The sequence below is a fragment of the Rhinopithecus bieti genome, unplaced genomic scaffold (assembly GCF_001698545.2).
Source record: "Rhinopithecus bieti isolate Rb0 unplaced genomic scaffold, ASM169854v2 scaffold_33940, whole genome shotgun sequence".
In the NCBI taxonomy this organism is placed as follows: Eukaryota; Metazoa; Chordata; class Mammalia; order Primates; family Cercopithecidae; genus Rhinopithecus; species Rhinopithecus bieti.
Genome location: NW_016814565.1, coordinates 687,682 through 714,703, shown reverse-complemented (window position 1 = coordinate 714,703; position 27,022 = coordinate 687,682). Strand labels below are relative to the sequence as shown.

The 27,022-nt window shown below is 42.8% G+C and overlaps 2 protein-coding genes across 9 annotated transcripts in view; one reads left to right on the top strand and one right to left on the bottom strand.

The window, feature by feature from the left end:
• The window catches only part of PBLD (phenazine biosynthesis like protein domain containing), a 45,568-nt gene that overhangs the window by 17,293 nt on the left and 1,253 nt on the right, over positions 1-27,022 (bottom strand). For 5 of the 8 annotated variants that reach the window (XM_017851429.1, XM_017851435.1, XM_017851436.1 and 2 more), the window contains exon 2: positions 6,146-6,288. In XM_017851429.1, coding sequence (XP_017706918.1) covers positions 6,146-6,229 — 84 coding nt within the window. In that variant the 5' untranslated portion in view covers positions 6,230-6,288. Of the gene's footprint in view, positions 1-6,145; positions 6,289-17,664; positions 17,681-26,807; positions 26,988-27,022 lie in introns of those variants that run through there. The other 3 variants (XM_017851432.1, XM_017851431.1, XM_017851430.1) reach the window with 3 other exon arrangements.
• LOC108514895 (60S ribosomal protein L21) lies at positions 4,053-4,576 on the top strand. Its single transcript, XM_017851437.1, has one exon. It carries the CDS (start codon positions 4,094-4,096, stop codon positions 4,574-4,576), a length of 483 nt encoding a protein of 160 aa, XP_017706926.1. The 5' UTR covers positions 4,053-4,093.

Below are 27,022 nucleotides of genomic sequence, written 5' to 3'. Positions count from 1 at the left end.
CCCAAAGTGCTGAGATTACAGGCATGAGCCACCACACCCGCCTGTTCTCTTGTTAAATCAGAGATTAAACTTTAACATGGCTGGGCGCAGTGGCTCAAGCCTGTAATCCCAGCACTTTGGGAGGCCGAGACGGGTGGATCACGAGGTCAGGAGATCGAGACCATCCTGGCTAACACGGTGAAACCCCGTCTCTACTAAAAAAGTACAAAAAAACTAGCCGGGCGATGTGGCGGGCGCCTGTATTCCCAGTTACTCAGGAGGGAGGCTGAGGCAGGAGAACGGCGTAAACCCAGGAGGCGGAACTTGCAGTGAGCTGAGATCCGGCCACTGCACTCCAGCCTGGGCGACAGAGCAAGACTCCGTCTCAAAAAAAAAAAAAAAAAAACTTTAACATAATGGACACTCTAGAATTTTAGAAATAGGATGATGAAAATGTGGTGGGATGAGTACCTATCCCACCTGTGGGCACCTATGGGCCTGGATAAGTGAGAAATCCCACCTAAGTAGAGGAGTAGAGGGGGCCGCTGGAAAGTCCCAGTCAACAAGACAACAATGTTAACAACTGAACTCAAGCACTTCCCATGGCCTGTTGAATGTTTTCTGTGGAAACTGGTCCAGATGCCCATGCACACGACACCTGATAGAAACTGGGAGGTATTTTAGCCCCTTAGTGCAGAGTTTGCAATCACAAGTCTCAGTGGTAATCGAAAGGTGATCAAGAAAAGCCTTTGCTGGCCTTCCTGGACTTGCCTCCTTGCCTGCAGAAACCTAAAGTGCCTGCCAATCCTTCCTCTATCTGATCTGGCCAAATTTCCTATCTTTGTCCTTACTTTCTTTGTCTATAGCTCCCTGTGACCTTTAGGATAAGTCTTTAAAAGTATTAAAACATCTACATTGTAGCCAAGCTCACCATCTATTGGTAATAGATTTCTTTGCAAATGGGCCCTTTCACACATTAGCTAGGACACAAACTCCACTGCCCACCAGCTCTTTAATCCTCTCTACCTTGGTATACTGCATTTCTTGCAATTTGAATTTATATAACTGTAAATTCTATTTCAGGACACTAAAAATGCACCTGCTATTTGCCTGAGGGACCAGAGACACGTGGAAAGTTTAACAGTAGTAGCCCACAACATGTACCACTGGCAGCTGGACTTTCACTGAATTTCTACACTGCAACCAAAGGTCAAGACAATGGTGAATCATGGAAAGACTTCAACTTTGAAAGCCTTACAAACAAAAGAGAGAGGATGCATTCGTTCAAAATACTGGCTTTTCTTTCCAACAATTGTTCCATTTTACACTGGGAGCTTCTTTTCAAACACTGCACAAAACAGTCGCAAACCAACAGTTATGAATTCCCTTGCTTTAATATCCATTTCCCTTTGGCTGTCTCATGTGAATCAAATTTCCAAAAGCAAAAACAGAGTGATGTTTGCCTTTCTGAGTTCCAGTGCACTGCTTTGGGATACTGAGGCTCCATCACCCTATGACCCACAAAGATGATCAGAAAATCAGAGTAAAGGTTTAAAATACTCCCATCTTGTGGCAGTTTTGAAATATGGCAGCCTGAATATGACAGCCCTGACTTATCAGTCCTTATTGTTCATTTGTCCCTCTGCTGTAGACAAGATTCCAGTAAAGTCAACATACCTGGATGGAGAAAGTTCTAAAACCATCAAGGAAGTGGAAAACTTGTAAACTAAAATCTACAAAACATTAGGCTGGGTGCAGTGGCTCTTGTCCAAGCACTTTGGGAGGCTGAGGTGAGAGGATCCCCTGAGGCCAGAAGTTAAAGACCAGCCTGGGCAACAGAGCAAGACCCTGTCTCTACAAAAAATAAAAATTAGCTGAGAGTGGTGGTGCACACTTGTTGTCTCAGCTACTCAGGAGGCTGAGGCAGGAGGATAGCTTGAGCCTAGGAGTTCAAGGCTGCAGTGAGCTATAATCGTGCCACTGTACTCCAGTCTAGGGGAGAGAGCAAGGTCCTGTCTCTGAAAAAAAAAAAAAAATACAATTAAAAAAAAAAACACCACTGGTTATTGCCACCACAACCAGCAGCTAGTCATGGGTCCCTCTAGTTTTTTACCAGCTGTCATCATAATGTGTCTGTTTTCGTGTTTACATTGCTTCTACACATTTTCCATGCTTCTACAAGGTCTCTATTGTCAAACGGATTGTCAGGCATCTGAGGGCACCATCAATTTTTTTATTATTTATTTATTTATGTATTTATGTTTGAGACGGAGTCTCACTCTGTCACCCAGGCTGGAGTGCAGTGGTGCTTTCTCAGCTTACTGCAACCTCCGCCTCCCAGGTTCAAGTAATTCTACTGCCTCAGCCTCTGGAGTAGCTGGGACTTCAGGGCAGGCATCACCACACCTGGCTAATTTTTGGCTGGTCTTTAACCTTGGCTAATTTGACAGGGTTTCACCATGTTGGCCAGGGTGGTCTCAAACTTCTGACCTCAGGTGATCTGCCTGCCTCAGCCTCCCAAAGAGCTGGGATTACAGGTATGAGCCACAGCACCCAGACAATTTTTATTAAATTTTTTTCAAATATTTGTTTTATGTTCCACTTAGACCTTAATCTGTTTTTGTTTTCACCTAATATATAGTGTTATATGTTTCTCATGTGAAAATTTAAAATTTAAAATGTCAGCTGGGCGTGGTGACTCACACCTGTAATCCCAGCACTTTGGGAGGCTGAGGTGGGAAGATTGCTTATCTCAAAAATAAAAATAAAAAAAAATTTTAAATGGNTACATGCCCATTTTCCGCACTAGACTCTGAGCACCTCAAGGGTGGGTGAACTTGTTAACCTTTGTACCTCTGGCTCCTAGCCCAGAGCCTGGCTGAATCCCTACTGAATTGTGGTCAATATTATAAGGTTTAGCGTTTATTTGTCTCTGACATTTTCCTGTGGCCACCTGTATTCTCTCCACCATCTCAGGACAACGAACCCAAGGGCAGACACCACCATTTATACTTCTATTATAATTTTTATTGATTATGAATTAGGAAAAGTGCTACCTTCGCCTCCAGGAGGACAAGATTCTCACATCCAAAGAGCAGAAAAGCATGACTAAGAGGCCAGCAAACTAATCTTGAGATACCTATTCAGGTGTCCCTGACAGGCCATGAAATTATCCTGGTCTCACAGGCCCCAGCCTCAAAAGAAGTGAATTGGAAAACTTTAGAGAGCGTCCCCAAATTATGGACTTCCTTATCTTCTTTTTCCTTCTTCCATTCATACTAAAGCATGTTGTTTTAAACTACAAGTTCTTTGCTTAAATTTTTATTTCCTAGTTTTTCCAAATATATAATTAACATACAAAATATGTTTTAATGGAGAGATAGGTAGAGAGAGGAAAAGAGAAAGAAAGAGAGATATCAATCCTATAAATCTGATGTTTGGTGAATTTACTGGAAATAAAAGGAGTAAGTTGGAGAATAATCCAATTCTTGTTATCTGATAAAAATGGAATATATTCTATTCAATATAAACTACTGTCAAAACTCTTCAAGGATATTACATGGGGACATGGGGCAAGTGTATTAAGATTTTTGATAAGCAGTTATAGTCAATTCCACAATTCCTTGACAGGAAGTTGTGTCTACCAGATTGTTTCTAAAGAAAGGTCATGATTTGGAATGTGGTTGTTAATTGTTTTCATACTAATCTTCCCAAGCTCTTGTAATAATGGACAAAGTTTATTAACTTTATTACCTTCTGCATTTTGTGGAGAGAAAACACCAGCTCAAGTCTACATAATGAATGTAGAGTTAAGGTAAGACAAGGACTCTTGATGGCCATCTTACTGCTCCACTTGAGGAAGAAGTGTGAAAAGGACTCAATTAATAATATTCCACCAGGTGCAGTGGCTCAGGCCTGTAATCCGAGCACTTAGGAAGGCCAAGATGGGAGAATCACTTGAATCCAGGAGTTTGAGACCAGCCTGGTCAACATACCGAGACCCCATCTCTATTTTATAAAAAAATTAAAAAAATAAAATAAAAACAACAGCAATAAGAAAACGATGTTCGTTTTCCTTTCGGCCGGAACCGCCATCTTCCAGTAATTCGCCAAAATGACGAACACAAAGGGAAAGAGGAGAGGCACCCGATATATGTTCTCTAGGCCTTTTAGAAAACATGGAGTTGTTCCTTTGGCCACGTATATGCGAATCTATAAGAAAGGTGATATTGTAGACATCAAGGGAATGGGTACTGTTCAAAAAGGAATGCCCCACAAGTGTTACCATGGCAAAACTGGGAGAGTCTACAACGTTACCCAGCATGCTGTTGGCATTGTTGTAAACAAACAAGTTAAGGGCAAGATTCTTGCCAAGAGAATTAATGTGCGTATTGAGCACATTAAGCACTCTAAGAGCCGAGATAGCTTCCTGAAACGCGTGAAGGAAAATGATCAGAAAAAGAAAGAAGCCAAAGAGAAAGGTACCTGGGTTCAGCTGAAGCGCCAGCCTGCTCCACCCAGAGAAGCACACTTTGTGAGGACCAATGGGAAGGAGCCTGAGCTGCTGGAACCTATTCCCTATGAATTCATGGCATAATAGGTGTTTAAAAAAATAAATAAATAAAAGACAAAAAAGAAAAAATAAAAAAGAAAAAAGAAAACGATGTTCACCTCAGCAGTCCTCTTTTTTTTTTTCTTTTTTCTTAGAGACAGGGTCTCACTATGTTGGCCAGGTTGGTCTCAAACTCCTGGCCCCAAGCAATCCTCCTGCCTCAGCCTCCCAAAGTACTAGGATTATAGGCAAGAGCCACCGTACCCAGCCCAGTTCTCCATCATGATTGCACACTGGAATCACTTGGGAAACTTCAAAAAAAACACTGCTGGCCAGGCACAGTGCTCACGCCTGTAATCCCAGCACTTTGGGAGGCTGAGGTGGGTGGATCATCTGAGGTCAGGAGTTCGAGACCAGCCTGGCCAACATAATGAAACCCCGTCTCTATTAAAAATACAAAAAATTAGCTGTGCATGGTGGCGGGCACCTGTAATCTCAGCTACTTGGGGGGCTAAGGCAAGAGAATCACTTGAACCCGGGAGGCAGAGGTTGCACTAAGCTCAGATCACGCCATTGCACCCCAGCCTGGGCAACAAGAGCAGAACTCCATCTCAAAAACAAAACAAAACAAACAAAGAAAAAACACTGCTGCCCCCACTCCCAGAGAGTCTGCTGTAATTGGTCTAGAAGACAGCATTTTCAAAGTTCCTTGGGTGATTTTCATGTATAGCCAGGTTGAGATTCACTGTCCTCGAAGGCCCCAACACACACTTTGCCCAGCTTAATATGACTTATTTAAGATCATCAATTGCTAACTGTCCTCTTGAAGTAATTTTCAGATAATCTACTTTTGTGCTAACTGCTCTGAGTGAAAGGACACCTTACCTTGTTTCTTACTACTTAGGGACCAACACAAGGTCAATATTCCTTGACCTTGAGGGTCAATATTTAAATATTAACTATTAACAATATTTAACCATTTATTCCATTAATATTTACCTATTTAACTATTCTATTAATATTTAACTATTCCATTAATATTTAACCATTCCATTAATATTTATCCTAATCAAAAAGCCACTTTAAAAATGAGTCTTTCAATAAGTTATTTATATATTATGGCTTAATTCCTTCTACCTCTCTACTTAACTACTTAATTCCTTGCAAAATGTCTCATTTTCTTGATCCTGAAAAGAATTTCTAATTGCCTGAGCTATAGGTAAGGTTAAAGATACTCAGCTAGGATCTGTTATGCTAAATGTGAAATCGGCTATGTCTAGTCACACAGAACTCATCTAATTTCATTCTCCTCAACACTTGGTGCTAACTAAATGAAAACCTGATGACTAAAAGGGAGCTCTAGCTCTTCTTTTTTAAAATTGGCTCTAGTTCCTCTTTATCTGAATCTTCATTTCACTGGACGTACCTGAGGCATAGGCATTTTTATCAAATACTTTGGTGAAAATCAACTTGCATACATGAACATTACTGATATGATGGCAAAGAACACAAACGAAATTGGTAAACGAACAGGTGAAACTAGTCTTTTAAAATAAGTAATTGTTTACAGGAATCTAGAATTGCAGGTACTGTAATTCAAAACCAAGCACTTACATTTTCTAGGAGGCAAACAGCAGCAGGATTCCCACGAAATGCTCTTGCTGTGAATGCATCTGCTATGAAAATAGGAAGCTTCATTTTCCTTGCAAGCTGTTTTTGCAAGTTCTCAAAATCGCTGGTAGCCTGCTTTATGTCTTCTTGGGAAAAAAAAAAAAATCAAAAAGTTAATGTTTTACTTGGTGTCCAGATGCAAAGAACAGTTCCCAGACACAAAGTCAAGCAATTATTCAAACATACTACATTTAAAGTCGTATAATCCCCTAACTTCTTTTTTTTTTTTGAGACGAAGTCTTTCTCTGTTGCCCAGGCGGGAGTGCCGTAGCACTGATCTCGGCTCACTGAAACCTCTGCTTCCCCAGTTCAAGCGATTTTCCTGCCTCAGCCTCTTGAGTAGCTGGAATTACAGGTACCCGCCACCACACCTGGCTAATTTCTGTGTTTTTAGTAGCATCAGGGTTTCACAGTGTAGGCCAGGCTGGTCTCAAACTCCCGACCTCAGGTGATCTGCCCTCCTCGGCCTCCAAAAGTGCTGAGATTACAGGCGTAAGCCACTGTGCCCAGCCAATCCCCTAACTTTTTAAAACCTCTAAAATGAAATTCATTTTAAAATACTGGCTAAATTGATTTTTTCCCCATATTTTGTATTGACTTTTCGTATTATACATAGAACTTAGCCGCACAATCATAGTCTTTCTTAGAGTAGCCAGAACTAGCTTAGGCTCTGTTTCTAATGACGTGCATGAAACGTCCAAGAAGCATGTATGTTGCTTACAGTCTCCCAATGAATATTATTACCCTTTTTTAAAAGAATGCATTTTTAATTTAAAAATATGCTCATTATAATACACTTGGAAAATAAAGACCCATAAGTGCACAAATTAGCAATAACATTATGAATGTTCTGGATGTACAGCTTTTATCAGAATTTTTACCCACTTAACAGTAAATTGCCCCTCTGTATTCACAGAGGATAGATCCCAGGAACCCCTGAGGATACCATAGTCCCACAGATGCCCAAGTCCCTTATATAAAATAGCATAATTGGAGGGCCATTCCAATACAATTGGAAAATACTGTAGAGCATGAGTATTTTCCAAAGACACCAAATGCTTCAAAAACATCATTTTAATGATTTACAATATGTTTACGGATATGCTCTAAGTTGTTTAACCATATCCCTTTGGGTGAATATTTAAGTTGTTTCTAATTTTTCACTTATAAAGATAATACAGTGATCAAACCTGCTGAATGTAAATTTTGTTCTGTGTTCCTGATTATTTTATATATATTCCTAAAAGTAAAATCCCAGGGTCAAAGTGTACAGATGTTTTAACTTAAACAGTTAAATTTATCTGCAGAAAAAGTATACCAATTTAGACAGTATATGAGAGTGTCTGACTAATTGCTAATCTGATAGATTTTTTTTTTTTTTTGAGATGGAGTCTCGCTCTGTCGCCCAGGCTAGAGTGCAATGGCGTGATCTCCGCTCACTGCAAGCTCCGCCGCCTCCCAGGTTAACGCCATTCTCCTGCCTCAGTCTCCCTAGAAGCTGGGAGTATAGGCGCCTGCCACCACACCCAGCTAAATTTTTTTGTATTTTCAGTAGAGATGGGGTTTCACCGTGTTCGTCAGGATGGTCTCGATCTCCTGACCTCGTGATCCACCCACCTCAGCCTCCCGAAGTGCTGGGATCACAGGCGTGAGCCACGGCGCCTGGCCAATCTGATAGATTTTAAAATATCTTGTTTTCATTTGCATTTCTTAGATTATTCTTTTTTTTTTTTTTTTTTTTTTAGACAGAGTCTTACTCTGTCACCCAGGCTGGATTGCAGTGGCACAATCTCCATTCACTGCAACCTCTGCCTCCTGGGTTCAAGCTATTGTCCTGCTTCAGCCTTCCAAGTAGCTGGGATTACAGGCATGTGCCACCATGCCTGGCTAATCTTTTGGTATTTTTTGTAGAGATGGGGTTTTGCCATGTTGGCCAGGCTGGTCTAGAACTCCTGACTTAAGTGATCCTCCCACCTAGGCCTCCCAAAGTGCTGGGATTACAGGCGTGCCCCACTGCACCTGGCCTGCATGGGGCATGTGTGTGTGTGTGTGTGTGTGTGTGTGTGTGTGTGTGTGTTTTGAGACCATTCTCTTGAATTTTAATCTTGGTTCCATGTGCCATGTAAATGTAGGAAAATCCCTTGTCCAAATAGCTGAGTCATTAAACCTGCCTATGGATATTCCTGGGGAGGGTGAGACATATTTGTCCCTCTGTAATAGTCTTAGTTTGTTTACAGTTTTCCTGTCACTGCAAATTCCTGTTATTCTGTAGCTGTTAGCACAAAAGAGCCCACTTAACGGCCTGGCGCAGTGGCTCACGCCTATAATCCCAGCACTTTGGGAGGCTGAGGCAGGCAGATCACTTGAGGTCAGGAGTTCGAGACCAGCCTGGCCAATGCGGTGAAACCCATCTCTACCAAAAATATTAAAAAATTAGCCAGGTGTGGTGGCTCATGCCTATAATCCCAGCTACTTGGGAGACCAAGGCAGGAGAATTGCTTGAACTTGGGAGGCGGAAGTTGCAGTGAGCTGAGATCGTGCCACTGCACTCCAGCCTGGACAACAGAGTGAGATTCTGTCTCAAAAAAAAAAAAAAAAAAAAAAAGAACCCACTTCACTATTGCTTATGACTTCTGCCTCAAAACTAGGCTACTCATTAATAAATATCAGTTTAGTTCTTTGAAAAAAATAAATATTGGCCAGGCGTGGTGGCTTATGCCTGTAATCCCAGCACTTTGGGAGGCCAAGGCAGGCGGATCATGGGGTCAGGAGATCAAGACCATCCTGGCCAACATGGTGAAACCCCGTCTCTACCAAAAATACAAAAATTAGCTGGGCGTGGTGGTGCATGCCTGTAATCCCAGCTACTAGGGAGGCTGAGGCAGGAGAATTACTTGAACAGGGAGTTGGAGGTTGTGGTGAGCCGAGATCACGCCACTGCACTCCAGCCTGGTGACAGAACGAGACTCCATCTCAAAAAAAAGGAAAGAAAAAGAAAATATAAATATGTAGGCCGGGCAAGGTGGCTCACACCTGTCATCCCAACACTTTGGGAGACTGAGGTGGGTGGATCACTTGAGGTCAGGAGTTCGAGACCAGCCTGGCCAACATGGTGAAACCCCGTCTCTATCAAAAATACAAAAATTAGCCAGGCATGATAGCAGGCGCCTGTAATCCCACCTACTCAGGAGGCTGAGGCAGGAGAATTGCTTGAACCCGGGAGGCTGAGGTTGCAGTGAGCCTGAGATTATACCACTGCACTCCAGCCTAGGTGACAGAGAGAGACTCTGTTCTCAAAAAAAAAAAAAAAAAAAGAAAGAAAGAAAAAGAAAGAAATACATTAATAATAGAGGTACTGGCATTCAAAGTGTATCCAAACACCATCTATTTTCTCAGTTGGTGAAAAGAAAGTAAGTATCAAAAAGCATTACAAAGTGTAAGTAAGTTTTAAATCAAATTTAAAGAAAAATTTTATTTTACTTTGTGGTTTCTTTTAATTGACGAGATAAAATAATATTTATCATGTACAATATAATGTTTTTAAGTATATATATATATACACACATTGTGAAATGGTTAAATCTAACTAATTAAGAAATGCATCACCTCACATAATTATTTTTGTGATTAAAACACTTAACATCCACTCTCTGAAATTTTCAAGAATACAGTATATTGCCTTATTAACTATAGTCATGGTGCTATACAATAGATCTCTTGAACTTATTCCTCCTATCTACTGTAATTATGTATCCTTTGGCCAGATTTCCCCAACCACTCCCCTCCCCCAACCACCCCTGCCTCTGACAACCACCATTCTACTGTCTACTTCTATGACGTCAACTTTCTTAGATTCCTCAATGAGTGAGATTTTGCAGTATTTATCTTTCTGCATTTGGCTGACTTCAGTTAGCATAATGCCTTCCAGGTACACCCATGTTATGTAAATGATGGGATTTCCTTCTTTTTATGGCTGAATAACATTCTATTGCATAAATATAGACACTCCTCTACTTTTGATGGGGTTACATCTCAATAAACCCATTGTAAGTTAAAAATATCATAAATTGAAAATGCATTTAATATACCCAACCTATCAAACAATATAGCTTAGCCTAGCCCACCTTAAACATCCTCAGAACACTTAAATTGGTTTTCAGTTGGGCAATCATCTAACACAAAGCCTATTTTATAATAAAGTGCTGAATATCTCACGTAATTTATTGAATACTGAAAGTAAAAAGCGAAATGGTTGTATGGGTACACACCATTAATGTATACCACTGAAAGCACACTGGGCTTTCAGTGTGTTTTCAGTTTGAAGCACTGAACTAAAATTGGCCAGGCGCGGTGGCTCACGCCTATAATACCAGCACTTTGGGAGACCGAGGCAGATGGATCACCTGAGGTCAGGAGTTCCAGATCAGCCTGGCCAACATAGTGAAACCCCATCTCTTTTAAACAGTAGTTTTCTTTTTCTTTTTTTTTTTTTTTGAGATGGAGTCTCGCTCTGTCCCCCAGGCTGGAGTGTAGTGGCACAATCTCGGCTCACTGCAAGCTCCACCTCCCGGGTTCACGCCAGTCTCCTGCCTCAGCCTCCTGAGTAGCTGGGACTACAGGCGCCCGCCACCACGCCTGGCTATTTTTTTTGTATTTTTAGTAGAGACGGGGTTTCACCATCTTAGCCAGGATGGTCTCGATCTCCTGACCTCATGATCTGCCTGCCTCGGCCCCCCAAAGTGCTGGATTACAGGCGTGAGCCACCAGGCCCAGCCTTTTTTTTTAGACAGGGTCTCACTCTGTCACCCAGGCTGGAGCGCAGCGGTGCAATCATAGTTCACTGCAGCCTCAACCTCCCCAGGCTCAGGTGATTCTCCCACCTCAGCCTCCTGAGTAGCTGGACTACAGGCATGCACCATCACGCCTCACTGATTTTTATGTTTATTGTAGAGAGGGGGTCTCGCCATGTTGCCCAGGCTGGTGTCAAACTCCTGGGCTCAAGCGATCTGCCTGCTTTGGCCTGCCAAAGTGCTAGGATTACAGGCATGAGCCAACGTGCCCGGCTGAGTTTCTTATATTTTTTGAATATTAATCCCTTATCAGATGTATAATTTGCAAATATTTTCTCCCATTCCATACTTTGTCTCTTCATTCTGTTGTTTCCTTTGCTGTACAGAAGCTTTTTAGTTTAATGTAATCCCATTTGTCTACTTTTTGTTTTGTTGCCTGAAGAAAATTAACTTCTAAATTAGTTTCACCTAGCTACTAATATAGATCTATTCAAATACTATATATGTAGTGTTCAACTACTTTGTGTTTACTTTTATGCATACTTCCTGCACGTCACAGAAGCTCCGAACACCACCTTTGTTAAAATGTTCATAGGTTAGTTCTGAATTCCTCAACCAGATTTATGTTCAAACACCTGATGTTTGGGAATTTTTTCACTTTTCTGCTAAAATTTAGGATTCTCATATTATCATCATGATTTACCATTTACCAAACAAATTTTATGAAAACACTTTGGTGTTAAGAGCCACATTCTTGCTCCTCAAAAGCTCAAGGGCCTGGAAGGGACTTCAGAAAATAGATTATAAATTGATATTAAGATGCTTTCTAAATAAGAAAACATGGTTCAGTACTTTGTTTGCAGTGGTAAAACCTTTACCACATGCCAAAAAAAGACAACAACAACAACAACAAAAGTCCTTTTCCATATGCCACAAATTGTTTAGGTTCTTTCTGCTGCTCTATTAAGGAAGCTGTACTTGACAATCCAATTGAACTGGAGGTTCATATTTTAAACTTATCATTTGTATTTTTATTTTTACTTATTTATTTATTTATTTGTGGAGACAAAGTCTCACCCTGTCACCCAGGCTGGAGTGCAGGGGCACAATCTTGGCTCACTGCAACCTCTGCCTCCCAGGTTCAAGCGATTCTCCTGTCTCAGCCTCCCAAGTAGCTGGGATTACAGGCGTGCACCACTGCACCCAGCTAATTTTTGTATTTTTAGTAGAGATGGGGTTTCACTATGTTGGCCAGGCTGGTCTCAAACTCCTTACCTCAGGTGATCCACCCACCTCAGCCTCCCAAAGTGCTGGGATTACAGGCGTGAGCCACCATACCCAGCCTAAACTTAGAATTTGCAGTTTCACAGTTAAAGACTTATGAATCTTTTTATAAAGCACTGGTGGAGTTTTGCTCTATCTTGAAATTAATGGGGAAAACTGGGTCCACAATTTTTTTTTTTTTGAGACGGAGTCTCGCTCTGTCGCCCAGGCTGGAGTGCAGTGGCTGGATCTCGGCTCACTGCAAGCTCCGCCTCCCGGGTTCATGCCATTCTCCTGCCTCAGCCTCCCGAGTAGCTGGGACTACAGGCACTCGCCACCTCGCCCAGCTAGTTTTTTGTATTTTAGTAGAGATGGGGTTTCACCGTGTTAGCCAGGATGGTCTTGATCTCCTGACCTCATGATCTGCCCGTCTCGGCCTCCCGAAGTGCTGGGATTACAGGCTTGAGCCACCATGCCCGGCCTACATATTCTTTAGGAAAAGACATTATCTGTCACTCTTCCCCTAGTTGATCCTCTCTCCCCGACTACATGATAGCCTTGAGAACCACCATCCTGCAATCACCTGATAGCTACTAGAAGGGACAGGATGTGGTTGAAGTCTCTTCAAAGCTGCATTCATAGAGAATTGTCATTTGACTCATCCTGGAAGACCCTCACTAACAAGGTTTGCCTTTTTTTTGAGACAGAATCTCACTCTGTCACCCAGGCTGGAGTGCAGTGGCGCGATCTCGGCTCACTGCAACCTCCGCCTGCCAGGTTCAAGCGATTCTCCTGCCTCAGCCTCCTAAGTAGCTGGGATTACAGGAGCGCGACACCACACCAGGTTGATTTTTGTATTATTTTTAATTTAAATTAATTAATTTATTTATTTGTTTGAGACAGAGTCTCACTCTGTTGCCCAGGATGGAATGCAGTGGTACGGTCTTGGTTCACTGCAACCTCCACCTCCCGGGTTCAAGCGATTTTCCTGCCTCAACCTCCCAAGTAGTTGGGATTATAGGCACCTGCCACCATGCCCAGCTAGTTTTTGTATTTTTAGTTGAGACAGGGTTTTGCCATGTTGGTCAGGCTGGTCTCGAACTCCTCACCTCAGGTGATCCACCTGCCTCGGCCTCCCAAAGTGCTGGGATCACAGGCATGAGCCACCGCGCCCAGTCGTGGCTTCTCTTTATTGACCTGAGTCAAAGCTCAACAAACACAAACAGCCTCTCCTCCAGGGTTGTTTGTCAAAAACAAACAGCAACTGTTTAATAGCACCATGGCTGCCTAAGTCAGTGGATAATAGCTAAGGCAAATGATAGGCTAATCAAAATTTGATAAGGAAGAGCAAGGGAATGAGATGTCCAGAAAGGGTTTTGAAAAGCTCTGATGGCCAGACATGGTGGCTTGCACCTGTAATCCTAGCACTTTGGGAAGCCTAGAAGGGTGCATGACTTGAGGTCAGGAGTTCAAGACCAGCCTGCCAACATGGTGAAACCCCGTCTCTACTAAAAATACAAAAATCAGCTGAGCATGATGGTGTGTGCCTGTTATTCCAGCTACTCGGGAGGTTGAGGCATGAGAATTGGTTGAGCCCAGGAGGCTGGGGTTGCAGTGAGCTGAGATCACACCACTGCATTTCAGCCTGGGCAGTGACAGAGTAAGACCCTGTCCCATAAAAAACAAAAAAACAAAAAGTTTAGAGATTTGTTGCATAATGATATGAATATACTTATTACTATTGAGTTTAACTTCAAAATGGTTAAGAGGGTAAATATAATGTTACATAGTTTTTACCACAATAAAAAAATAAAATAAATAAAGAGCACCAGTAGACCAGACAAGGTGGCTAGTGCCCATAATCCCAGCCCTTTGGGAGAAAGGTGAGAGAAATGCTTGAGGCCAGGAGTTCAAAACCAGTCTAGGTAACACAGCAAGACCCTGCCTTTATTAAAATAAAAATGTAAAAGATATATTTGAATGGCAAGAAAATCACAAACAGGTGAGGTGGGAATGGAGCTATATAAGTGCAGGTTTTTTATACTATTAAAATTAAGTTTCTGTTCATCTAAACTAGATTATTAGGCCGGGCGCGGTGGCTCAAGCCTGTAATCCCAGCACTTTGGGAGGCCGAGACGGGCGGATCACGAGGTCAGGAGATCGAGACCATCCTGGCTAACACGGTGAAACCCCGTCTCTACTAAAAAATACAAAAAACTAGCCGGGCGAGGTGGGGGGCGCCTGTAGTCCCAGCTACTGGGGAGGCTGAGACAGGAGAATGGCGTAAACCCGGGAGGCGGAGCTTGCAGTGAGCTGAGATCCGGCCACTGCACTCCAGCCTGGGCGGCAGAGCGAAACTCCATCTCAAAAAAAAAATAAAATAAAATAAACTAGATTATTATAAACTTAAATGTTAAATATAATTCTCCAGGCAACCGTTAGAAAATGACTCAAAATATATAGAAAATGAAGTGAGTTGGGTACAGTGGCTCACATCTATAATCCCAACACTGTGGGAGGATGAGGCAAGAGGACTGCTTGAGTCCAGAAGTTCACAGCTGCAGTGAGGTATGATCATACCACTGTACTCCAGCCTAAGCAACAGAGTGAGACTTTGTCTCAAAGAAGAAGAAAGAAAGAGGAAAGAAGAAATGGAGGAAGGAAGGAAGGAAGGAAGGAAAGAAGGAAGGAAGGAAGGGAGGGAGGGAAGGAGGGAGGAGAAGGAAAGAGAAATAATAATGGTACACAAGAAAATATCTAGTTGGGACTAAACTGATGGAGAGTGGAAAAAAACAGGATGAAAATATCAAGTTACCATAAAAAAGGCAGTAATGCAGGAGTAAAAGGAACAACAAAGACATGAGACATATAGAAAACAAACATCAAAATAGCAGTCAGGAACTCTACCTTATCAGTAATTACATTTAAGTGCTTAAACTCTCCAAAGGGCAAAGATCAGTAGACGGCATTTTAAAAAGTAATCTAATTTGCTGGGCAAGGTGACTCAGGCCTGTAATCCCAGCACTTTGGGAGGCCAAGGCAGGTAGGCTGCTTGAGGCCAGGAGTTCGAGACCAGTCTGGCCAACATAGTGAAACCCCATCTCTATTAAAAATACAAAAATTAGCCAGGTGTGGTGGCATCTACTAAAAATACAAAAATTAGCCAGGTGTGGTGGTGTGTGCCAGTAAACCCAGCTACTCAGGAGGCTGAGGCAGGAGAATCACTTGAACCTGGGAGGTGGAGGTTGCAGTGAGTTGAGATCACAACACTGCACTATGGCCTGGGTGACAGAGGAAGACCCCGTCTCAAAAAAAGAAAAAGACAAAACGAAACAAAAAACTAACTAAATGCTTTCTACAAGAGACAAACTTTTTTATTTTTATTATTTATTTATTTATTTATTTTGAGACGGAGTCTCGCTCTGTCGCCCAGGCTGGAGTGCAGTGGCCGGATCTCAGCTCACTGCAAGCTCTGCCTCCCAGGTTTACACCATTCTCCTGCCTCAGTCTCCCAAGTAGCTGGGACTACAGGTGCCCGCCACCTCGCCTGGCTAGTTTTTTGTATTTTTTAGTAGAGATGGGGTTTCACCGTGTTAACCAGGATGGTCTCGATTTCCTGACCTCGTGATCCGCCTGTCTTGGCCTCCCAAAGTGCTGGAATTACAGGCTTGAGCCACCGCGCCCAGCTATTTATTTATTTTTATGTATTTATTTATTTTGAGACAGAGTTTCGCTCTTGTTGCCCCGGCTGGAGTGCAGTGGCACAATATCGGCTCACGGCAACCTCCCCCTCCCGGGTTCAAGCGACTGATTCTCCTGCCTCAGCCTCTCAAGTAGCTGGGATTACAGGCATGTGCCATCACGCCTGGCTAATTTTGTACTTTTAGTAGAGACGAGGTTTCTCCATGTTGGTCAGGCTGGTCTCAAACTCCTGACCTAAGGTGATCTGCCCGCCTCAGCCTCCCAAAGTGCTGGGATCACAGGCCTTAGCCATTGTGCTCTACCCCCCTTTTTTTTTGAGACAGAGTCTTACTCTGTTGCCAGGCTGGAGTGCAATGGCACGATCTCAGCTCACTGCAACCTTTGCCTTCCGTGTTTGATCAATTCTCCTGCCTCAGCCTCCCGAGTAGCTGGGACTACAGGCACGCACCACCACGCCCAGCTAACTTTTGTACTTTTAGCAGAAATGGAGTTTTACCATGTTGGCCAGGCTGGTCTAGAACTCCTGACCTCAGGTGATCCGCCCACCTCGGCCTCGCAAAGTGCTGGGATTACAGGCATGAGCCACTGACCCCAGCCCTAACCCCTTTTAATATTTTTAGTTTTTTTTTCTTTTCTTTTTTCGTTTTCTTTTCTTTCTTTCTTCTTTTAGTATTTTTGATCAATGATGGATTAACTCCACAGATACAGGATCCACAGGTACGGAGAACTGACTGTAGCTGGAGATTTCAATGCCTACTTTCGACAGTGGATGAAATAGCTAGACAGAAGATCATCAAGGAAACAGAAGACTTGAGTAACACTATAAACCAACTAGACCCAACAGACGCCTACAGAACACTCCACAACAACAGTAGACAACACTTCTCCTCAAGAGCACAAGAAACATTCTCCAGAGTAGGCCATTTGTTAGTCCATAAAAGAAGTCTCAATAAATGTAAAGGGCTGAAATAATAAAAAGCATGTCCCTCAACCACAATAGAATGAAATTACATAACAGATGGGAAAGGAAATTTGGGAAATTCAAAAAAATGTGGAAATTAAACAACATTCTCCAATAGTAAAAAGACCTGGAGCTTCCTGGAGACATGACTGATTGTAGCATAAGTGCAGGGAAAAGACCAGGTGAGGCTGGAATCTCTTCTAGTACTAGAAAGCAAGCCAGTACTCAAAAAAATAAACAAAAAGGAATACAGGAGTCAACCTGGAAGAGCTCCCAATGGCCTAAGCAAGAACAATTTGAATAACAAAATAAGCAACATAGTATTGGATTATAACCCAAAGATAAATTAATATCCATAACCCATACTCACATAAATGAAAGACTACATAAATAAATGGAGGAGAAGAGACAAACTTCCTTACAGAATTCCAAATAGCTTATCTAGCTAACTACCTAATCTCCTCTCCAGGAGATGGAGCTTAACTTCCCCTGGACCCTGAGTATGGGCTGCACTCAGTAACTTGCTTCCAAATAACACAGCATGGAAAGACAGTAAAGACTTTACAGTGGAGAAACCTAGCAAACACTACCTCAGCCAGGTGATCAAGGTGAAGAGTCATGTTATTACTATGTGAAGAGGATGGCACTTTACCTCTGTGGTTTTCCTCCCAAGAACCCATAACCCCTGTCTAATTCTGAGAAAAACATCAGAAAAACCCCAAATTGAAGGATATTCCACAAAATACCTGACCAACAGATGCTAAGGAGACATGATGATTAATGTAATGTGGTAGCCTGGATGGTATCCTGGATGGGATCCTGGAACAGAAAAAGGAAATTAGGGGAAAACTACTGAGCTCTACATAAAATTTGGAGTTTAGTTAATAGCAATGGATCAGAGCTGGGCATGGTGGCTCACAACTGTAATCCTAACACTTCAGGAGGCTGAAGTAGAAGGATCACTGGAGTCCAGGAGTTCGAGACCAGGCTGGACAACATAGAGAGATCTCGTCTCGACAAAAAACTGAAAAAAAAAACAAAAACAGGCTTGGTGGCACACACCTGCAGTCCCAGCTACTTGGGAGGCTAAGGCAGGAGAATTGCTTGAGCCTGGGAGGTCGAGGCTGCAATGAACCATGATTGTATCACTGCACTCCAGACTGGGTGACACAGCGAGACCCTGTCTCAAAAAAAAAAAAAAAGTAATGGACCGGTGTAATTTCATAACTTGTGACAAATGTAGCACAGCTACTACCATCAATGTAAGATTTGTTTTGTTTTGTTTTTTGTTTTTGAGACAGGGCCTCACTCTGTTGCCCAGGCTGGAGTGCAGTGGTAGAATCATAGCTCACTGCAACCTTGGACAGGCTCAAGTGAGCCTCTCCGTTAACTGGGACTAGAGGCACACACCACCACAACTGGCTAATTAAAAAAAAAAAAAAATTGTTAGCAGAAATGAGATCTCACTATGTTGCTCAGTCTGGTCTCAAACTCCTGGTCTCAAGCAATCCTCCCTCCTTGGCCTCCCAAAGTGCTGGGATTACAGGTGTGAGCCACTGTGCCAGCCAAATAAATATAAGATGTTAACAGAGGAAAGTGAGTGAGCCACATATAGGAACTCTATGTAATATCTTTGCAATTTTTCTGTAAATCTACAACTATTCCAAAATGTAAAATTTTATTTTATTTTTAATGATCTGAGGCCTACAAATAGCCATGGGAGTGAGTTTTTAAGCAGATCCTACCTAGTTGACCCTTGAGATAACTGTAGGTCCAGCTGACACTTTAATCATACCTTTGTAAGAGACCCTAGGCTGGCATGGGGTGGCTCACGCATGTAATCCCAGCACTTTGGGAGACCAGAGTGGGTGGATCACATGAGGTCAGGGGTTCAAGATCAGCTGGGCCAACATGGGGAAAACCCGCCTCTACTAAAAATACAAAAATTAGCCAGGCTTCGTGGAGCATGTCTGTAATCCCAGCTACTCAGGAGGCTGAGGCAGGAGAACAGCTTGAACCCAGGAAGCAGAGGTTGCAGTGAGCTGAGATGGCACCACTGCACCCCAGCCTGAGGGACAGAGGGAGACTCCATCTCAAAAAAGAAGAAAAAGAGATCCTGGGCTAGAAGCATCCAGCTAAGCTGCCCCAAGATTTCTGATCCACAGAAATTGTGAAATAATAAGTTTGTTGTTTTAAGCTGTTAAATTTTGGAGCAATTTGTTACACAGCAATAATAATTAATAGAGTATACTTCCTTTCATGTAGAATATTCAGAAGTATCCCCACAAAAACAGTGGGACAATTTGCATTCCATTTGTTTGACAGTTATATTTTTCATTGTAAATAATAAATTCTCATTCTGGTTTCTACAACAGATTCCACAGCAAATTTACTTAGCCTGAGACCATCCCAAAAAACTTATTTTGAAGTATAAAAGCAAAATATATGTCAATGAATGCCAAATCTACATTCCTATCCCAGATTAATTTCCTACTAGACACATTCACTCGGACAGTACATGGCATCTCAAAATCAACACACCCAATATTCCTATATTTCCTATGTCAGTTACAATTCTCAACATCCAACCCTAAGCCAAAAATAATTCATCCTTGACCTCTTTTTACTCACCCATGCACAGGCTCTCTACTCAAGCACTAAACCCTGTTGATCAATAGCTCCTAAATTTTTCTTTCTTTCTTTCTTTTTGAGATGGAGCTGGGACTACAGGTATGCGCCACCGTGCCTTGCTCTGTTGCCAGGCTAGAGTGCAGTGGTGCAATCTCGGCTCACTGCAACCTCTGCCTCCCGGGTTCAAGCGATTCTCCTGCCTCAGCCACCCAAGTAGCTGGGATAACAGGTGCCTGTGTAACAGGTGCGTGCCACCATGCCCAGCTAATTTTTGTATTTTTTGTAGAGATGGGGTTTCACCATGTTGGCCAGGATGGTCTCGATTTCTTGACCTCGTGATCTGCCTGCCTCGGCCTCCCAAAGTGCTGGGATTACAGGTGTGAGCCACTGTGCCCAGCCAAATATTTCTTAAAGAGAGCTCCTGTATCTATCCCTAATACCATTGCTCTAGTTTAAGTGCTTATCATCTCTACTGGTCCTTCTCCTAGTCTCCTCTCTTCTTACCCTCCCAGTATCTACCCTCCACACTTTATTTATTTATTTATTTATTTATTTATTTATTTATTTATTTATTTACAGTGTCTCACTTGCCCAGACTGGAGTGCAGTGGCACAATCTTGGCTCACTGCAGCCTCTGCTTATCATCTCTACTGGTCCTTCTCCTAGCCTTCTCTCTTCTTACCCTCCCAATATCTACCCTCTACACTTTATTTATTTATTTATTTAGAGACAAGGGTCTCACCTGCTCAGACTAGAGTACAGTGGCACAATCTCGGCTCACTGCAGCCTCCGCCTCACAGGCTCAAGCAATTCTCCTGCCTCAGCCTCCCAAGCAGCTGGGATTACAGGCATGTGCCACTACTGCCCGGCTAATTTTTGTATTTTTAATACAGACAGGGTTTCACCATATTGCCCAGGCTGGTCTTGAACTCCTGACCTCAAATGATCCACCTGCCTTGGCCTCCCAAAGTGCTGGGATTACAGGTGTGAGCGATCATGCCTGGCCAACTCTCCACACTTTAATCAGAACTATCTAATTAAAACACTACATTGGGTTAGGCACAGTTGCTCACGCCTGTAATCCCAGCACTTTGGGAGGCCGAGACAGGCAGATCACGAGGTCAAGAGTTCAAGACCAGCCTAGCCAACATGGTGAAACCCTGTTTCTACTGAAAATACAAAAATTAGCTGGGTGTGGTGGCAGGCACCTGTAATCCCAGCTACTCAGGAGGCTGAGGCAGGAGAATTGCTTGAACCTGGGAGGCAGAAGCTGCAGTGAGCCGAGATTGTGCCACTGCACTCCAGCCTGGATGACAAAGCAAGACTCCGTCTCGGGGGAAAAAACAAAACAAAACAAAAACCCACTACATTGGCCAGGCGTGGTGGCTCATGCCTATAATCCCAGCACTTTGTGTGGCCAAGGCAGGTGGATCACTTGAGGTGAGGAGTCTGAGACCAGCCTGGCCAACATGGTGAAATCCTGTGTCTACCTAAAGATATAAAAATTAGCCAGGTGTGGTGGTGTATGCCTATAATCCCTGCTACTCAGGAGGCTAAGGCAGGAGAATTACTTGAACCTGGGAGGCAAAGGTTGCAATGAGCTGAGATCATGCCACTGCACTCAAGCCTGGGAAACACAGTGAGACTCCATCTCAAAAACAATACAAAAAAAAACCCAAAAAACACTACATTGATCATCAATCTTAAAAGCCAAGCTCCATAGGGTAGCACACAAACTTCTCCAAGATCTGGTTCATATCTACTTCCTTATTTTACAATGTTTCACCTGCTTAGAGTTTCCACTTCTGCCAAGTTATTTTGTACATCCATGCCTTGGATCTTACTGCCTCCTCAACTGTAAATGCTTTTCCTGTTTTTCATTGCCCAGCTAAATATTACCTATCCTCCAACACTTAGCTCAGGAGTTGTCTCCTTCAGAAAGCTTTCTCTGAAGCCCTAGACTGTGTGAATGGCCAGATTCTATGCTCCCCAAATACTCCGTGCTTACCCTATTTTATCACTTGCTATAGTTTAATGGAATGTATCTGTATGCTCTTGAAAGTCAGGGACAGGTTCGCTTCATGTACTTGCATTTTTTCTTTTTTTTTTTTTCTTTTTTTAGCTCATCCAACATTACAGAATGTACTTGGTTTTTTGTTTTGTTTTGTTTTTGTTTTTTGAGACAGAGTCTTGTTGCAGAGGTTGGAGTGCAGTGGCGCGATCTCAGCTCACTACAACCTCTGCCTCCCAAGTAGCTGGGACTACAGGCGTGCAGCATCATGCCCGGTTAATTATTTTTGCATTTTTAGTAGAGATGTGTTCTCACCATGTTGCCCAGGCTGATCTTGAACTCCTGACCTCAAGTGATCCGCCAGCTTCGGCCTCCTAGAGTGCTGGGATTACAGGCATGAGCCGCTGTGCCAAGCTGTACTTACAGTTTTTATGGATGGATGGAAACATATGCTGACCTACTAGGAATTCAGTAATGCTCTCAAATCAATTTCCATTTATTAATAACAGCTGCATCTGCCTATATTGGAAAATCAGCAGTACATTACATGTGAAATATTATTTATTCTGCCCACAGAATAGTTCATATGAGTTATAGATTTCACTGAAATAATTTCCTAGCTCCCAATATAGTTCTTAGGATACTGTACTTACTTTAAAAATTCTATTAAATTCACTGTTATTAAATGAGTTTAGCAGGAATGAACCAGATTCATTAACAATGCTCTGACAAACACAAATAAAACAGCATGGAACTAGAATTAACATTATTTCAATTACTAATCTCCACCCCCTATATAATAACCTAACAACCCATTTTAGAGATTAAGAAACTGAGGTGGCCGGGCATGGTGGCTCATGCCTGTAATCCCAGCACTTTGGGAAGCCGAGGTGGGCAGATTATGAGGTCAGGATATCGAGACCATCCCGGCCAACATGGTGAAACCCCATCTCTACCAAAACTATAAAAATTAGCTGGGTGTGGTGGCACATGCCTGTAATCCCAGCTACTTGGGAGGCTGAGGCAAGAGAATCGCTTGAACCAGGGAGTCGAGAGTTGCAGTGAGCCAAGATCGCACCACTGGCGACAGAGCAAGACTCCACCTCAAAAAACAAAAAAAAAAAAACTGGGGTTCAGAAAAGTTAACTGGTTCAGAATCAATTCACTGGTAGCTGGTGTCAGAACTGGGACTCCCTGATTATGAAGTCAAGTCTAAGTTTTGCCATTTACTTTTTTGGTAAACTTTGAAATATTACTTTATCTCCTGGCTTTTTCATTTCTTGGTCCATGAAATAATAACTTTGCAAGACTGCAGTGAAAATGAATTACTCAAAGTGTCCCTGCCCCAGTGTGACCATCGTTATTGTTTGCAGACTGAAAAACATAGGTATATGAATAACAAGAGCTATATTTTTATCTACCACCAAGAAGCTTAAAATCTGGTTGGGCCCGGGCGCTCTGGCTCATGCCTGTAATCCCAGCATTTTGGGGAGGCTGAGGCTGGTGGATCACGAGGTCAGGAGTTCAAGACCAGCCTGACCAATATGATGAAACCCCATCTCTACTAAACATATAAAAATTAGCTGGGTGTGGTCACGCATGCTTGTGACCACGCATGCAGCTACTCAGGAGGCTGAGGCAGGAGAATTGCTTGAACCCAGGAGGTGGAGGTTGCAGGGAGCCGAGATCATGCCACTGTACTCCAGCCTGGGCGACAGAGCAAGATTCTGTCTTGGGGGGGCAAAAAAAAAAAAAAAAAAAAAAAAAAAATCCCGTTGGGGGAAATGGTCTATTACCGTATTATCAATGCTGTATTTTCGAAGTTATTAATGTGCTTATGACATACGGAAAAGCAGTACAATAATTTGATTTAAATTATTTAAGTAGCTATCTTTTTAAGCTGCTTTCCCTAGCCTTCACAGCAATTCACTGGAACAAAAAGAATGTTTATTTTCAAAATTAGAGAAAGAATGTGTTTAGGTGCTTTCTTCCTTTCGAGTTTTCATTTGTTTACTTAGTATAATTATTAAGATTGAATAGGTCTTTTGGTTGCCAGATTCACAAAGAACACTTAGGTGACTCAGAGAAACAAAAAAATATCAAGAATATAAACTGTGTAATTCAGCCTTGTCTTGAGAAACAATGTTGAACCATAGTAAAGGAGATCAGTGCTTTCTAAAGACAATAGATATATAGGATGTAAACCAAAGAATAAGCATTTCACAGTCTTACACAAACTTAGTCTTTAAAAGGCATTAAGTACCTTAATTAGATGAAATTTAGTGGATTTTGTTACATTTTTTAGCTTATTTGCTTTTCATATAGGCAAAAGATTATGATAATCCAGTTTTTATGGTACTTTACAATATCATTGGGGATATGTGAACAAATATCTTAACCAAATTTTCGTTTATGTGCCTTCCCTCCCCCCGAAGGGTGTAATCTCTTTCCATTTCTCTTTCTTTTTTTCTCTCAGGCTCTGCACGGAATTTTCCTCTCCTCTTCAACCTAATGGTGTAACATATGATCACGTGTTCGTTGTCTTGTTTTCCTCCGGGTCGCATGGGTACTTCTATTTCCTTTTCCTTTTTCATCTTTTCTCTCATTATGGTCTCTAACAAGATCCTCTCCAGGGTCCCTCTGATCTCTGTGCTAACAGGAAAGCACTGGAATGATGGAAAGGAAGACAAAGAAAGTCCCAAAAGCAGCTGGGAGTCCTTGGTTCTAACCATCTCTATGGAAACAATTCCACAGAGATAGGTCTGGAAACAATTCTGTAGGGATCACTGGAGCAGTGGTGAGCCAGTCTCACCAAGCCTTATTTACAGGATACAACTTGCAAATGGGAATAGTTGACAAGATTTGTTGTTGTTGTTGTTGTTGTTTTTTAAGAGAAGTAGTAAAACAGGAAGTCAAATAAAATGTACATTTATGACTATGTAGCGTTTTGTTTTTTGTTTTGAGACGGAGACTCGTTCTGTCACCCAGGCTGGAGTGCAGTGGCACGATCTCGGCTCACTGCAACCTCTGCCCCACCAGGTTCAAGCAATTCTTGTGCCTCAGTCTCCCAAGCAGCTGAGATTACAGGCGTGAGCCACCACACCCAGCCTATATAGTGTATTTTTTAACTCAAAACTTCCTACTGTAACAATAAAAAGGCAAAAGGAATGTGTAAACCAATTTCAAGTCCTTCCTGAGCATGCACATTGGCAAAGAGTGCCTAACCCAAAGAAATTATGGCAAGCAAGCAAGCAAGCAGCAGTTTGGTAGTGAAAAATCATTCATGTCATTAGAATGATTTTAAGATTGTGACCCATAACCACACAAAATATGCGGAAGGAATGCTAAATTCAATCAGGCAGTAAAACAAATTGAATTCAAGCAAGGAGTGAAGGAGATTACAGAATTCCATCTACCAAATCAGTTTGAAAGACCGAAAGGATAAAAATAGCCATGTAACTTGAACCCAGGAGGACCAAGGGAAGAACTCCATCAGAATTGTGGGAGCTTAGAGTCTTATTAATACAGCAATTATTTTTTTAAAAGGAGGGAGAGGGGTTGGGACTCACAGTGTCAGTGATAATGGGACTATAAAGTTTCAGGCCTGTTCAAAAAGTCTCCAGGCAATAAGCTAGTAACCACAGGTCTCCTGAAATGGTAACTCCAGTGTTAATTAGGTGACATAACCTCAATTTTCCAAAAATGATGTCTGTTTCCTTAAGTCATAGATATTTGTAACCTCACGAAGGTTCATAGTGTTTTAAGACCCTGGCCCTTGGGTAAAACCACATGGGCTCCAATTCTAGCTCTACCACTCAACTGCGTGACCTTGGGCAACTATTTTCACTTCTCTAGGACTTAGGCACTTCATCTATAAAATGAAGATACTTATTTTTCAGGGTTGTAAGAGTACACGTGTGTAGGTTATGCTACACACGTGTACTCAATTTGCTGACTCTTTACAACCCTGAAAAATAAATATGAGCCATTTTTATTACAGCATCCTTGTTTGGTTTTCCATCTCTTTTAATGATGATAACACTGCCTTTCTGCCTTCCACTCAGTACTTTTAGGGAGTGGGCCATTGTGTGTATGTGAGCACCATGTTCTTACTGCCCCACACTCGTCTTAGGCAGGTTTGAGGATGAATTAAAGCCTTAAAATGTCTTACATCCTACACACTGCAGATCTCATGGGAGAAAAAATTATACATCCTCCTACGTTGCTAACACCTCTCACTCTACCTCCAACAGACTTCCCAATGTCTGTACCACAAAGTTCAAAGTCTTTTGGCCAGACATTGAAGACTGTCTACAATCTAGCTTCACCCACATTTCTAACATTACGCCATCTTCCTGACGCTTTGCACTGGAACTTGCACTGATTTTTGTGTGTGTGTGTGAGGGGGACGGAGTCTCGCTCTGTCACCAAGGCTGGAGTGCAGTGGCGCGATCTCGGCTCACTACAAGCTCCACCTCCTGGGTCCACTCCATTCTCCTGCCTCAGCCTCCTGAGTAGCTGAGACTACTGGGGCAAGCCACCACGCTCGGCTAATTTTTTTTTTTTTTAGTAGAGACAGGATTTCACCATGTTAGCCAGGATAAACTTGCACGTATCTCTTTACCAGGCTTCCCCTTAACTCTTCGCGCAGAAATTCGGTTTTTTGTTGTTGTTATTTTTGAGACAAGGTCGCCCAGACTGGAGCGCACTGGTGCAATCACGACTCACTGCAGCCTCAACCTCCAGGGCACAAACCATCCTCTTGCCCAGCCTCCCGAGTAGCTGGGACTACTTGGGAGTCCCATCTACTCCCGTGCGCTGCCATCACGCCCAGCTAATCTTCGTATTTTTTGTAGAGACAGCGCCTCACTATGTTGCCCAGGCTGGTCTCCAACTCTTAGGCTCAAGCGATCCTCCCGCCTCGGCCTCTCAAAGGCGTGAGCCACCGCGGCCGGCCTATTTTGGAACTTAAAAAAAAGGCCATAATATGTCATTAAGAACCTTAGTGGCATGACTGCAAAACCAAAATGTACTTATTAGGTGTCACGTGGAAGCGCAATTTTCAACAACGCAAAACTATAGAAAACAACCCAACGTCGGCCTCCACAGGCTAATCAGTCCCCGAGGCACTGACGGCGGGAGAGATGAAAACGCGAAGGCCAGAGGAGAAAGACAGGAAGGATTTGCAAAGAGAACGGAAACGTGGACACGAATTCACCCAAGAAACCAGGGTCCCGCGCGGCGCACCGGGACGAAGCGCGCTGGGGGACGGCCAGCAGCTCCGGGCCAGAAGGAGGCAGACACCCAGCCCGAGAGCCGAAATCGGCCCCGGTGGACGTTTTCATCTTCGCGGCCCAGAAACACTCCTATTTTTCACAGGACAATGCAAACATGGTGGACCAGAAAATCCGCCCCGCGTCTGCCGGCCGAACCACGTGGCGCCCTTTCCGCGCCGTCGATGC

Excerpts from the sequence above, each read along its gene's own strand:
- LOC108514895 (XM_017851437.1), top strand. The coding sequence starts at position 4,094 with ATGACGAACACAAAGGGAAAGAGGAGAGGCACCCGATATATGTTCTCT.